Consider the following 12042-nt stretch of genomic DNA (forward strand, 5'->3'; position numbering starts at 1 on the left):
TCAGAATGTCGATAATGTAATTTTTAAGTCGATCAAAATTATAAATTCGATCAGCCAAAACTCAATTAAATTTTAAAGCCTCTCGAAATTTTGAAACAGATTCCCAATATTCCCGAGTTACGTCAGAAAACGCTTCCTTGAAAAAGACTTGAGATGGGTGGCCTTCTGGAGAAGCCCTCAACGGACAAGGAAATAGAATTGGGGAGCGGCAATGGGCTCCGGTACTGTGTCTCTTCGATGCAGGGCTGGAGAATGGAAATGGAGGATGCCCACACAGCTGTGTGTAGCCTGGAGAAGCCCTTCGACTTTTGGTCATTCTTTGCTGTCTATGACGGTCACGCTGGAGGCCGCGTAGCAACGTATTGCGCGGAGCACCTATTGAGCACCATAATGTCCAATGAGCAATTCGCAAGGGGTCATTACGTGGCAGGAATACGCGCTGCTTTCCTGCAGATCGACGAGGATATGCGGAGACTTTCCTACGATAGATCAGGTGGCACCACTGTCACATGTGCACTTGTGTCGCCCGACAAGATCTATCTGGCCAACTGCGGTGACTCGCGTGTCGTGCTCTCCCGAAACGGCCTAGCTGAGTTCAGCACTTCTGACCACAAGCCGACCCTTCCCTTGGAAAGAGCTCGCATAGTGCGCGCTGGCGGAAGTGTGATGATCCAACGGGTTAACGGAATCCTGGCCGTCTCCCGTGCTCTGGGGGACTTCGACTTCAAGTGCGACAGCTCGCGCTCCAGCTGCGAGCAGCTCGTCTCTCCGGAGCCAGATCTGACTGTCCTCGAGCGTAAGCAGACTGATGAATTTTTGGTGATTGCCTGCGATGGCATTTGGGATGTTATGAGCAGTGAGGATGTTTGCGCATTCATTAGATCACGTCTCCGAGTGACGACCAACCTCACATCGATTGTCAATACTGTTTTGGACATTTGCCTGCACAAGGGCAGTCGTGACAACATGAGTTTGCTGCTGTTGCTTCTGCCGGGTGCACCAACGGTCAATGCCGATGCCATGGCCGAGGATCAGCGCCTTGACCACACCATTGAACAGCTGACACTGGAAGTCATTCAAAAGAACGCATTAATGGACTTTGACGAGTTGCTTGTCCTGATGAATGCGATGACCAGAAATATTACAAATCTACCCCCCGGCGGTGGCATCAACGCCAAGTATCATATCATTGAGCGTGTCTTTCATGAAGCAAATCCCGATAAGCCGCCCGAGTTTTTCGAGTACAACTACTAAATAGCATAGGCCATAAAACATTAAAACTAAATTCGATTTAAACAGTTCTGTTTCATCTGTCATTTCGTAGGCACTTCAAACTAGCTGGAATTATTATCGGGGTTCCCGTCAGGGTTCACGCTTTCATTGTTTTCCATTTTCGAAGGCCAATTTAGCGAAATTCCCCTGAGAGCAAACTGCATGAACAAGCTTTTGAGAGCGTATAGCACCATCCCTTTCTGACTCTCATTGTCTGCAGTATGAATTATATATTGCATCATTGTCTGCAGCTTGCAGCTCTCTCTCGATGCATCTCCCTCTCTCTCTGCCCAGGCAGTATGCTGCAGAGCAACACGCTCGCACTATTATCTCTAGTTACCGTTTCCCTTTTGGTATGCCCTTGAACATCCTCGCTCACCGTACGCTCGCTCTCTCTACCAATAACAACCACGCAGCTATGAGTCAGGCAGTGCACAAGTCGGTGCATGCATAGCGATGGCATAAGGAGTGGACACTAACTAACGGTAAAGTGCAACGAAAGGGAACACTGCAAGCAATTTCGTAGTAACTAACCAAGAATACACTGCAAACAATATTAAGATCCAACAAGTATGTAGTTCCTGTTTGATGTTTTGTTTATTAACAATTGTTTGACTTACGACTAGTTTAGAATGGGCTTTAATATTTAATATATTTGATTTGATTTTCCATTTGAAATTTTTGTGTTGGTTTTACTCTTTGGCATGGTTTGTGGCAGTCCAGTCCTCAGTTTTGACATTATTTTTTGGGTGTTATTGGTGTTTTAGGATTTGGTTTGTGTGATGTTTTTGGTGTAGTTTTATGTGTAGTTTTGTGCGTTGTTTTGGGTTTAGTTTTAGGTTCGGACTTGGGATTAGGTTTTGCAATTTTTATGGCTTTTGTTTTAAGCTTGGACTTGGGCTTAGGCGTAGGTTTCGCTTTTTGTGTGGCTTTTGTTTTGAGCTTTGGTTTTGGGGTTTCTTTAGTTACACTTTCATTATTTTCTGGCTTCGAGGTTCGCCACTTTTGCAATGTCTCCAGAACTGGCTGCATCACTGGCAGCTGCTCCTGAGGTCTGCTTATACCGAAGGCTCTCAACTTGTAGATGACATAATCGAGCACATAGAAGTCCTTGGCATTGCTGTAGTGGAAGGAGATGGCCGAGTTCGAGCAGCAATCGTTGCTGCTCTGCTACAAAAATATTCCAATAATTTGATCACGATTTAAGATTTCATTGTAGAACGCTTCTTACATTTGACGAGGTGTAGTAACGGTAGGGCCTGTACCATTTCGGTGAGTCTGCGAACCAGTGCAGCGGTGAGAAGGGCATGAAGCGGGCCAGGCCTTGCTCATCCCGCGAGTCCCCCGCCACAACACCCACCGCCTGCATGCAGCGTCCGAGCTCCACATCCTCATAGCCGTAGCTCCGATTGCTGCAGATGCTGCTGTTGCTGAAGCCGTATTTCATGAACCGAAACAGCGCCTCCTTGCTGAGCACGTAGCCAGCTCCACCCGACATATAGCCCTGCAGAGGGTGACATACATATATAAAGATTGTTTACTGAGAGGTTTTTGGGGGGGTGTGATTACCTGTTTCACATGCCACCTAAATTTGCTGCCAAAGTAAACAGGTGCCGTTGGCGTGAACGCGTACAGAAAGGCGCGAAGGTTCTCCATTACCACATAGCTGGAATTAATTAATTTTGGGTAAAGCCTTGGCTAAGAGTCGTTCTCTACTCTCCCCCACTCACGTGTCATCGTCCGCCTTGAGGAACCAATCATAATTCCGGAAATGATGCTTGTACACATACTGCAGGCCAGCCCGTGTCTTGGCCCAGAGATTGCTGTAGCCTTCCTTCACCTTGAGTGCCACCGCGCCCAGCTCCTTGTCCGACTTGGTGCTCATGAAGATCAACTCGTTGCAGCGCGAGCCCCAGGTGCGCTTGATGTGTATGGCTCTGGAGCGGTGGGTCTTCGGACTGGTCAGCACCATGCACAGCACACGGGTCTCGTTGAACAGCCTCACAGCCAGATCTTCCTCATCCGTGGTCAGATTGTTGGGCATGGTTGTCAGCTGGTACGAAGGTTCCGATGTTCTCCAGCTGTCGCCACTTGGCAGGTAATTGCTGCCAAAGCTGCTGCTCTGGTCATTGAGATCTTCGTTGTAGAACTGCCAGCTGGCACGCTGCAAGAGCTGGGAGAATAGGATGCCCCAAACCAGGCCGATCAGCAACATCAAGAGCAGCTCCAGGCGCTTTCGATGATGCCTAAATATGCTCATCTTTGGTTCAGATTTGTGTTTTTTTTTTTGGGTATAGGTTTTGCTTTCCAGTCGCTTGTTGTTGCTTGTCTTTGTTTACTTTTTTATGCAAATCAAGAAATAAATGTTGGCGCTGTGTATAAGCTTTTGGGCGCTGCCGTTTGCCGGCTCTTGTCACTGAAACACCGAATTAACACATTCTTGAGCCACTGACGCACAGACGAAAGCTTGTAAAGATGCGGTTGACCTTCGGGCGGGATCGCTGTGCGCCGGTTCGTTGATGAACATGCATAAAGTTGTTGTTACACTCGTACTGGAGTGCTTTATGTAAGTATGTACATACACTCGTTATATGTTTAACTTCGATTCGATTTGCAATTGCCTGGTGCGATCCGTTGCAATCGGATTTCGATTTGGCCCCGTCTCAAATCTCTGCCTGCTGTCCCTGCACTGCCCTGGGCTGGGGCTCTGCTGTGTGCCTGTCTGTGTGGGTGAGCAATTATGCGACTCTCCTCTTGTCCACTTGCTTTCCACTTTATGCTCACCGGCACTCGCACAGAATTTCAAACACAAATACACAGAGACTTCGAAAATACAAAAAAGAAACAACAAAAATAAGCGAAACGTCTTCGCGCTTTGCCGGCTGTTGACAGACTTCAGACTTGGGGCTTGAACGAGCGCCGCGGATAAATAACTTAACGCCATTTTCGATGCCAAGATGTTGCCAGATCATTTGAACAAAGTTTCCCCTGGAGAGGAGAGCGTGTCGTGTCACGCGTTGGGCAACCGATATGGCACATGTTGGGAAATAATTGTAGCCATAGTTCGCACAGTGAAGACAATGGTAAGCGCGAGTCTGCCAGAGTTTTTCATCACAAGTTGTGATGCTTTGACCTTTCGTTTTCCCTACGACCAGAGGTAATATATCTTTGAGGCATCTTCGCTACTTAAAAGGCAGTTCCATATGTTTGTTACACAATTAACCTTTTACATGCTGGTTGAAATGCCAACGAGGAAGCTTTCAAAGCTTTGTAGCTTTGTTTAGTGGTGTTGGAAAAACGTAAGAAAGTGTTGGTTAATCGTATTTAATGGAGTATCTACAGAACTAGATGGATTAGATGGAACACAATGAAGCAGTATACAAGCACCGCATAGCAGAGCAGCAGAACTCAGGCATAGGGACCGCCAGAAGCGTCCAAGCCACGCGGTGCATTGGCATAGCTATCCTGGGAGAACGAGTGAGTTGTGGGTCCTGCACCAGAGCCAGATTCAGAACGAGATCCCTCCGATTCCGTAGAGGAAGCACCCGAAGACCGAGTGATGTCCACTGCCGCCAGCTTTGAGCGTTCGTCCACTGAGGGTGCCACCGCGACTGCCACGGTCTTGAGGGCATAGGGAACTCGATTCACAACTGCATTGAAGCCATGGACATCGTCGGCCGTGTAGGTGACGGTACGCTTGTAGCCATCGGGATCGACCAGGCTGTAGAAGCCGCGCACCACATACCCGTCGCGGGTCTCGCTGTGCTCCTTGATGTCGCCGGTGCTCTCATCATTCACGGCATAGTTGAAGCTGTAGCTGGCAGGAGGGAAGACCTCGGGCTCCTGGTGTTGTCGCAGCACGGGCAGTGGCGACGGCAGGAGGGTGGCCGATGCAGAAGCTGCATTAACGGCACTTTGCAACAGATTCGAGGCATGTACACTAGCTGCCGAGCTGCTACCGCCGGCTGCAAATTGTTTTGAACGGGGCGCCACGTAGTCGTAGCCATCGGGAGTGGCCTGCGAGTTCAACGCATTGTTGCTGGGCGTGTGATAGTCGCTGAGGAAATCCTCGCCAGAGGAGCTGGGTGCGCTCTGCTCCAGGGAGTTCACGGCAGTGGCTGCCTTCTCGTTGTAGTTATACTCCGCTTGGCCAGCGCCCACCAGAGCCAGCGACAGCAGGACGAAGAACTGAAAATGATTGTGTGTCAGTTGGTCGCAAAACTCCAAATGTCCCAGCCGACTCACCTTTGCTGCCATCTCGATATGCTTAGATATGTGCTTCCGTTTGGTCTGTGTCTCCACAAATTGTCAGCTAACTGTTGCCATAATTGAGGCAACTCCGAGTTTTTATACCACATACCCTGACACTAGGTGTCAGGTTACCCAATAAATGTGGTGCGTTGCGGTTATACAATGTCATGCGCTTCAATTGATCGATTTCCCATTGTCCACTTGCGATGCGATCAAAAAGGTGTTGGCAACACTTTCATTTTCATTTTGTGATCGCTTTTCTGCTGCGTAATTGAATTTGGCTTTGGCAGCCAACTGAGATGTGTAATTGCTGACCAGAACTGGAGCAGAAATCCGACAAAAAGAATACGAAAATGTGCTGCAGGAACATCTACTCCTTGCCAATGGATGAACCTTTTGATCCCAACACACGTTCGATGTTTTTTATAATATTACTGAAGTGCAATCAAGAATCTATGTATCGGTAATTGTTTGTGTGTTGAATTTTCTTTTAGATTCATAATGAACTCCTTAGATGCCCATCTCTACTCTCCCAGCAAATTAGAGACTTGAATGTTTTGATAAGAAGACGAATAAAAACCGGTTGCCGACTGCTGCTGCTGATTGACTTGGCCAAAATCAGCGTTGAGCAGCGATGACAATCGGGAATCAGACGCGGCACAGAACACACCTCACACGCAGAATGGCGGCAACATTTAGGCTGCGAACCCAGCTGCAACTCATGACTGGTTTCATGGCGGGATTCATCTTTGCCTTTGCGCTGCTCCTGTATGTCTACGATGTGAATCGAGCCACGCCCTGGTGCACCAGCTCCGCCACAATGGCAACGGCAACGGCAACGGCAACAACCACTCCACTGGACACAAGGATTCTCTGCATGGTGCTCACCTGTCCAGAGAATGTGCAGAGCTTGGCGCGGCATGTGCATGCCACTTGGGGCAAGCGTTGCAGCCGCCTGGTGTTCGTCAGCAGTGAGAGCTACGAGCCGCTGGGTGTGGTCCAGGTTGTAGATGCCAGCGGCGGCGGCTACGAGGATCTGTGGAACAAGACACGCGAGGGTTTCCGCCATGTCTGGCAGGAGTACGGCCAGGACTATGATTGGTATCTAAAGGCAGACGATGATACGTGAGTGCGTTTAGCTTAGAGATGTTGTGCCTGAGCCTGCACTCATATTCCCAATACCCTCCAGCTATGTCATCATGGAGAACATGCAGTACCTGCTCTCCGCCTATGATCCCACCTCGCCCGTTTATTTGGGTTACAAGATGACTCGCTATAATGTGGTAAGTGATAGGATAGGAAATCATTCGCCGAGTAACTAACAATCCTTCATGCTGTAGCCAACCCGCTTCTTCACGCCACTCCCAGAAATTTGAATTGCAAATTGCTGAAATTGAGATTTGATTTTTAATTGAAATATGCTTTGAGCGCCAAACAGTTTGTTTATGTCAAATTAATGTGCCGCCAAACACTCAGGCGATCCAACGTCGTTTTGGTTTGGAACTTTTGCGTGGTTTTCGGGGATAGCGAAATGCTGCTAATCGCTTGAAAGTTCAATGCCAGCAAAACCGGACCGGGTGCGCTTTCTTAACTTATCAATTAATATCGCTATTTTTTGTTTGCAATGTTCGATCCAAAGATCTATTCTTGGTCAAATGATGATATCACACAAGGCTGTTTCGGCTGCTGCAAATCATTTGAAGATCTGGCTGCTTGCCTTGCGTTTTCCGTGTTCATAGATCAAGCGGACTCAAATCGGACAATAAGAAATTAAATTCGCATTAGGAGTCCCCCCAGCTGGCTGCAACTTGAGGTCATTGGGGGGCCGCCATCGTTCAGCCACGCCCCATTGTCTTGGGTCCAACTGAAGATCTTGGCAGTAGCCGAAAGACTTACAACGCCTTTTGGCATTTTCAAGCGTTGTGCAAGCATTCGTCTTGTCAGACAAAGTGCAAACATTATGAATTTCAAACATATGTACAAACATATGTAATCATACACACAGATTTATTGTGTTGAAGTGGAGGAGGGTTCACAGCTGAAAATCATAATTGAGGCATTCAAATACTGGTATTTCCCTTTGTGTTTTCTGTTTTCGTTTCTCGCACATTTATCACACGTTTTGTTTGTTCAAAATGCAGCGTAAACGCTCTAATCAGTTTTGATTGATTGCTTTAAACATTGGCTTGAATTCTCGTCTTTGTCCAATCAATCTTTGGGAGATTTCTGGCGCTTTATTCGTACATATATTTTTGGATAATTATATGAAATAAATGTCTGATTGGCTTCTGGTTATTTGATTTCTTTTAATCACCCAAAGCTGCAAGGGAAATAGATAACTCGAAGGGTTAATCATCATCATTAGGTCTCTTGAAGCTATCCCACATATAATTCATCATCTTTGCAGCTTAATTGATGGACCTGCTCTTAGAAAAGGTGACAATTGATTAAGTAAAATGAATAATTTCCATTCATTTGTAAGCTCTGCGCCTGTTACCATTTGAATTCGTTTCGTATTTTGACACTTTATTCCCTGCTGAGCGACCTCCAGTGTAGTATTAACAGCAGATTTAGTTGCTTGCTTTAGTGGGTATGCCTAAAGCCTTACACCGTTACTAATCGAATGCGGCATGTTTTTTGTTGGCTTTTTGATGTTTGTAAATAATATTCAAGTCTGAAGGTTGATGTTTTCTTATGGGGATGGTGCTGCAGGTTCGCGTGTGGAATATTAATTATGGATGCGCTGATTGTGTTGCCTTTTGTTTATCCATCAGAGCTACATGTCTGGCGGCGCCTCCTATGTCCTGAGCCGCGAAGCTCTTCATCGTTTTATGGCCCAAGCGTATGACTCTGAGGTGGTTTGTCCCCAGCCCAAGCGGAGATCAATTGAGGACTTCTATATGGGCATTTGCCTGCAGAATGTGGGCGTTCATTTGGTGGACTCGGCACAGGCGCTGGAGGAGGACACCAAGCACAAATTCATGCCATTGGATCTGGAGAGCTATATGTACGACTCGAACGCTACCACGCCGGATTGGTTGCGGCTGATGAGTGTGTCCGAGGTCGAAACTGTGAGTGTGATTACCCCAAGTGCTGATCCAATTTCAATTAATGTTTGCCATCATCATTCCGGTTAGGGCTTCAATTGCTGCTCCAATTATTCAGTGGCCTTTCATTATGCCAGCCCCGAACGGATGTATCTCTATGAGTTTTTGCTTTATCATCTGCGAGTCTTTGGACGCCCCGAACCCTCAGAGCATGGCAATAGGCAACATTTCACCTCATCAGATTTGATGAGGAGATTTCCACTGGAGGATAACTTATACATAAAAGACTTGCAAAAAATGCCAGAGAAGCCAGAGAATTTTTAAGTTTTACCTATCGTTAAGACTCTCATCTTTTTCATGTGATTTTATTACCTTTGGATTTGGAATTGATCGTAATTGATTGGAATCGATGTGCATGATTCTTATATATTAAGATTAAGTGTCAATTATTTATTGAGAAGCATAAATTTAATCAGCAGCATTCTGTAACAGAGGCCTAACAGTCGGCCCGCACGCACGTCTGTGATCTATGTTAGCATTATGTTAACTTTTGTTGTATGTTAATTATACATTTCAGACTAAAAGTATGCAACAAAACTGTGTAAACTAGCTGAGAATGAAAATAAAAATGTAAATATGTACATATGGACACACATTTTATCATTGAAAAAGTGGAATATTCTGATGGAATATCCTAACCTGCTTGACCGATTAAGACCAATGTTGTGCCAAGCTTAGCGTGCTTAGTGGACTGAAATGTCAAAATTAGGAATCTTTAAAAGCTATTGCACAACTTAGTGGAATTAAGATAATATTCATAGCATAAGTGCCTCAACATTTCCAGCTATTTCCAGGCCAATATACTTTAATCTGACACACTAATCTGACTATTTTTCAGTAAATCCCATTCCCATGCACTCATTACCATTGCTGGAAAAGTGGTAGTCGCTCCCGTTCCAAACAAGCGTCAGCTTTAAATGCCACTTTCCGCGTTTGAACTTAAGTAAATACCATATATTTAGGAGTATGAGATTATACAGTAGATGCCACATGGCCTGCCTGCATTACACTTACGAGTATGTCTACATATTGTTAAATTTATGACAGTGACCTTGCAAGTTCTGCAAGTATTTAATTAACGCTTAGCGGCAACCAGCTGAATGCCTATGAATCATTCTGGGAAGTCCTTCAATTGAGGCATTCTTGCATGAAGGGCCTGGCCTGAACTCGACTGGACTGCGCTGAAATTAGACCACAGCGAATTGTTTTCATTACCAAAGTCAATGCCTGTTACTCACCTTACTTTACTGCTGCTTAAGTTTGCAGTACATACGAGCATTGATGTGCCATGCGTACAGCTGTGTGCTGTTGCCAGGCCACAGTTAATTAAATCACAAAATCACGTACGCATGCGCAGTGTGTGTGCCAGTTGGCATTTCGTATCTCATGGAGCCCGCGGCTGTTGTATGTGCATGTCTTTTGAGATTGAGATGTCTTAAGATGCCGCCTGAATATGAGTATACAAAACTGCTTATGATAAAATCTTAGAAGGCGACTCAATTTGATTTGCAAAAGATCGTTCATTGTAGGTGCCATTAATATCAGTTGTAAGTGAAAGGGAATTCACTTGATGAATTTACATTGTATTGTATTGTATCATTGCCCGGCTGGAATTATAGTTAGGCATGAGCTCAGTGTGTTAATGGGTTAATACTAGAAATTAAACATAAAAGCAAAGCTCATGTGTTTATTGAGGAAGCGAATTCCCCGACACTTGTTCAAACAGGGCGCTTGGCTGTCTGTGGGAGTGGGCCACAAGTGCACCTTGGCATTGCACTTGGCTTTGGTTTTGGTTGTTCGATTCGATCTCATTTGCGTTGTGGAATCATTCATTAAATACTTAGGGCTAAAATGGTCATGGAAAATGTAGCTTGTCTGTGGAGTAGATTCTAATTCAAGAACAAACTTGAACTTGAATGTTTGATGGTAATTAATTTTACACCAAACTCTCGATTTATACGCCAAAGTTTTAGAGTTCATGCTGGAAGCTGGACCCTTAATGGTGTTATTTTTTAATTTACTCGGCACGAATCGATAACATCGAATCAAAGAATCCAATTAGCTGGAAATACCACTTCACGTTGAAACTATTTGCTAACTAGCTAAGCCAACAAGCTACCAACTGCAAGTTAGTTTAGTTAAGTTAAGCTTACAGGCCACGTACAGTGCGTATGCTTAATACATTTTTGCACCGACAACCAGCTGCTGGCTGCTGGCTGGCTGTCTTTCTGTGAGTTGTCTATTTCAATGGCGCGTGTTCCATTTTGTGGGCCGACACAAGCTCCACGAGTGGTTTCGGCTAGATGTTGTTGTTGCTCTTGTTATTGTCACCTGTCGGATTATTATTATATTTTATTTTATTATACTTTGTTGCTGTGTTGTGTTTTTTTTTCCTTTCTTTGAATTGTGCGTTGTCGGCGTCGCGTCGAGTAGCACTCCGCGACCTTCAAAAGCTTGGTCTCGATTTGCAAGCCATTACATTTGATTTTATTTGATATTTTTTCTCGCATTTGAAATCGAATCGAAGTCCAAGCCATAAAAAATCAATTATTCAGCTATGCCTAGCCGTGCCTCAATCACAAATTGTTTGTTGGAATTTTTGATTTTTTTTGAGTTGTCATTTTTTGTAGTGAAAGTTGTGTTAGACAATGTATTTTTTCTCCTTCTGCTGTGGGAGATAAATTCATTATTAATGTGGTTCAAATATTTGAGTACATTTCAGATAAATTCATAAACATTTTCATATATTTTTGTATGTATAACCACTCGTACATTTATACCCTTCACTTGTTACTGCCAAAGGAATGTGATTTATTTTTGTATCTTTTATTTTTTTGTGTTCTGTGTGCGTACGTGTAGACTGTTGTGGAGTTGCTCGAGAGCTTGTTAAGAGCACGTAATTGGTGCTCGCATCGAAAGTGTTTGGGGCCTGGTGGATTCCAAGAGTTCTTGAAGTCTCGGGACTGAACTCAATTAAAACTGGAATACGAAATTAGAATCTATTTTTGCCCGTCAAGTGCCTGAAAACCATACAGGGAACAATGTAATAATATCTTTATCTTTTTTCGCTCTGAGATTTTATATTCTAAAATGTTTTTTGCTTAAATCTCTGCGCTGAGGAGTCACTAATTTCATCATTTAGTTGGATAAAAGGATTTACACACGAATGGAGATTATCTCTGATATATATTCAAAATTATTCCATGTTAATCGCCATAAGCTCAGTTGAGATACCCATAAACAGCCCACAGCTGCAGATAGTAATCGAGTTTACTTCGAATAGAAGGCCCCTGAAAATATGTATTTACTCGTACAAGTTGCCTCAATGCACGCACAGATAAATCAAGAATCAAGAATCAAGAATCAAGAATCGACGACAATCGGCCGCATATAAAAATTAATTAATTTAATT

General features: G+C 44.7%; 4 protein-coding genes across 4 annotated transcripts; 2 read left to right on the forward strand and 2 right to left on the reverse strand.

The window, feature by feature from the left end:
- The first annotated feature begins 57 nt into the window (after positions 1–57).
- Positions 58–1296, forward strand: LOC117584547 (protein phosphatase 1B). The gene has a single exon (XM_034273500.1). It carries the CDS (start codon positions 154–156, stop codon positions 1252–1254), a length of 1101 nt encoding a protein of 366 aa, XP_034129391.1. The 5' UTR covers positions 58–153; the 3' UTR covers positions 1255–1296.
- A 714-nt stretch (positions 1297–2010) lies between these two features.
- Positions 2011–3570, reverse strand: LOC117583974 (glycoprotein-N-acetylgalactosamine 3-beta-galactosyltransferase 1). Its single transcript, XM_034272681.1, has 4 exons — positions 3003–3570; positions 2842–2938; positions 2504–2776; positions 2011–2442 (listed from the first exon to the last, which is right to left on the reverse strand). Exons 1-4 carry the CDS (start codon positions 3530–3532, stop codon positions 2011–2013), a joined length of 1332 nt encoding a protein of 443 aa, XP_034128572.1. The 5' UTR covers positions 3533–3570.
- Positions 3571–4587: 1017 nt separating this feature from the next.
- LOC117584310 (cuticle protein 19) lies at positions 4588–5761 on the reverse strand. The gene is made up of 2 exons (XM_034273136.1): positions 5518–5761; positions 4588–5460 (listed from the first exon to the last, which is right to left on the reverse strand). The coding sequence occupies exons 1-2, from the start codon at positions 5527–5529 to the stop codon at positions 4681–4683; spliced, it is 792 nt and encodes a 263-aa protein (XP_034129027.1). The 5' UTR covers positions 5530–5761; the 3' UTR covers positions 4588–4680.
- Positions 5762–6169: 408 nt separating this feature from the next.
- LOC117584184 (glycoprotein-N-acetylgalactosamine 3-beta-galactosyltransferase 1) lies at positions 6170–8941 on the forward strand. The gene is made up of 4 exons (XM_034272952.1): positions 6170–6648; positions 6713–6806; positions 8298–8594; positions 8661–8941. Exons 1-4 carry the CDS (start codon positions 6206–6208, stop codon positions 8892–8894), a joined length of 1068 nt encoding a protein of 355 aa, XP_034128843.1. The 5' UTR covers positions 6170–6205; the 3' UTR covers positions 8895–8941.
- Positions 8942–12042: the final 3101 nt, after the last annotated feature.

The sequence above is a fragment of the Drosophila guanche genome, unplaced genomic scaffold (genome assembly GCF_900245975.1).
Source record: "Drosophila guanche unplaced genomic scaffold, DGUA_6, whole genome shotgun sequence".
NCBI lineage: Eukaryota > Metazoa > Arthropoda > Insecta > Diptera > Drosophilidae > Drosophila > Drosophila guanche.

Coding starts and splice junctions, on each gene's coding strand:
- LOC117584184 (XM_034272952.1), top strand. CDS start 6,206: ATGGCGGCAACATTTAGGCTGCGAACCCAGCTGCAACTCATGACTGGT. Junction 6,807..8,297: donor AGATGACTCGCTATAATGTG/GTAAGTGATAGG, acceptor TTTATCCATCAG/AGCTACATGTCTGGCGGCGC. Junction 8,595..8,660: donor GTGTGTCCGAGGTCGAAACT/GTGAGTGTGATT, acceptor CATTCCGGTTAG/GGCTTCAATTGCTGCTCCAA.
- LOC117584547 (XM_034273500.1), top strand. CDS start 154: ATGGGTGGCCTTCTGGAGAAGCCCTCAACGGACAAGGAAATAGAATTG.
- LOC117583974 (XM_034272681.1), bottom strand. CDS start 3,532: ATGAGCATATTTAGGCATCATCGAAAGCGCCTGGAGCTGCTCTTGATG. Junction 2,777..2,841: donor TTAGGTGGCATGTGAAACAG/GTAATCACACCC, acceptor CACCCTCTGCAG/GGCTATATGTCGGGTGGAGC. Junction 2,443..2,503: donor GTTACTACACCTCGTCAAAT/GTAAGAAGCGTT, acceptor ATATTTTTGTAG/CAGAGCAGCAACGATTGCTG.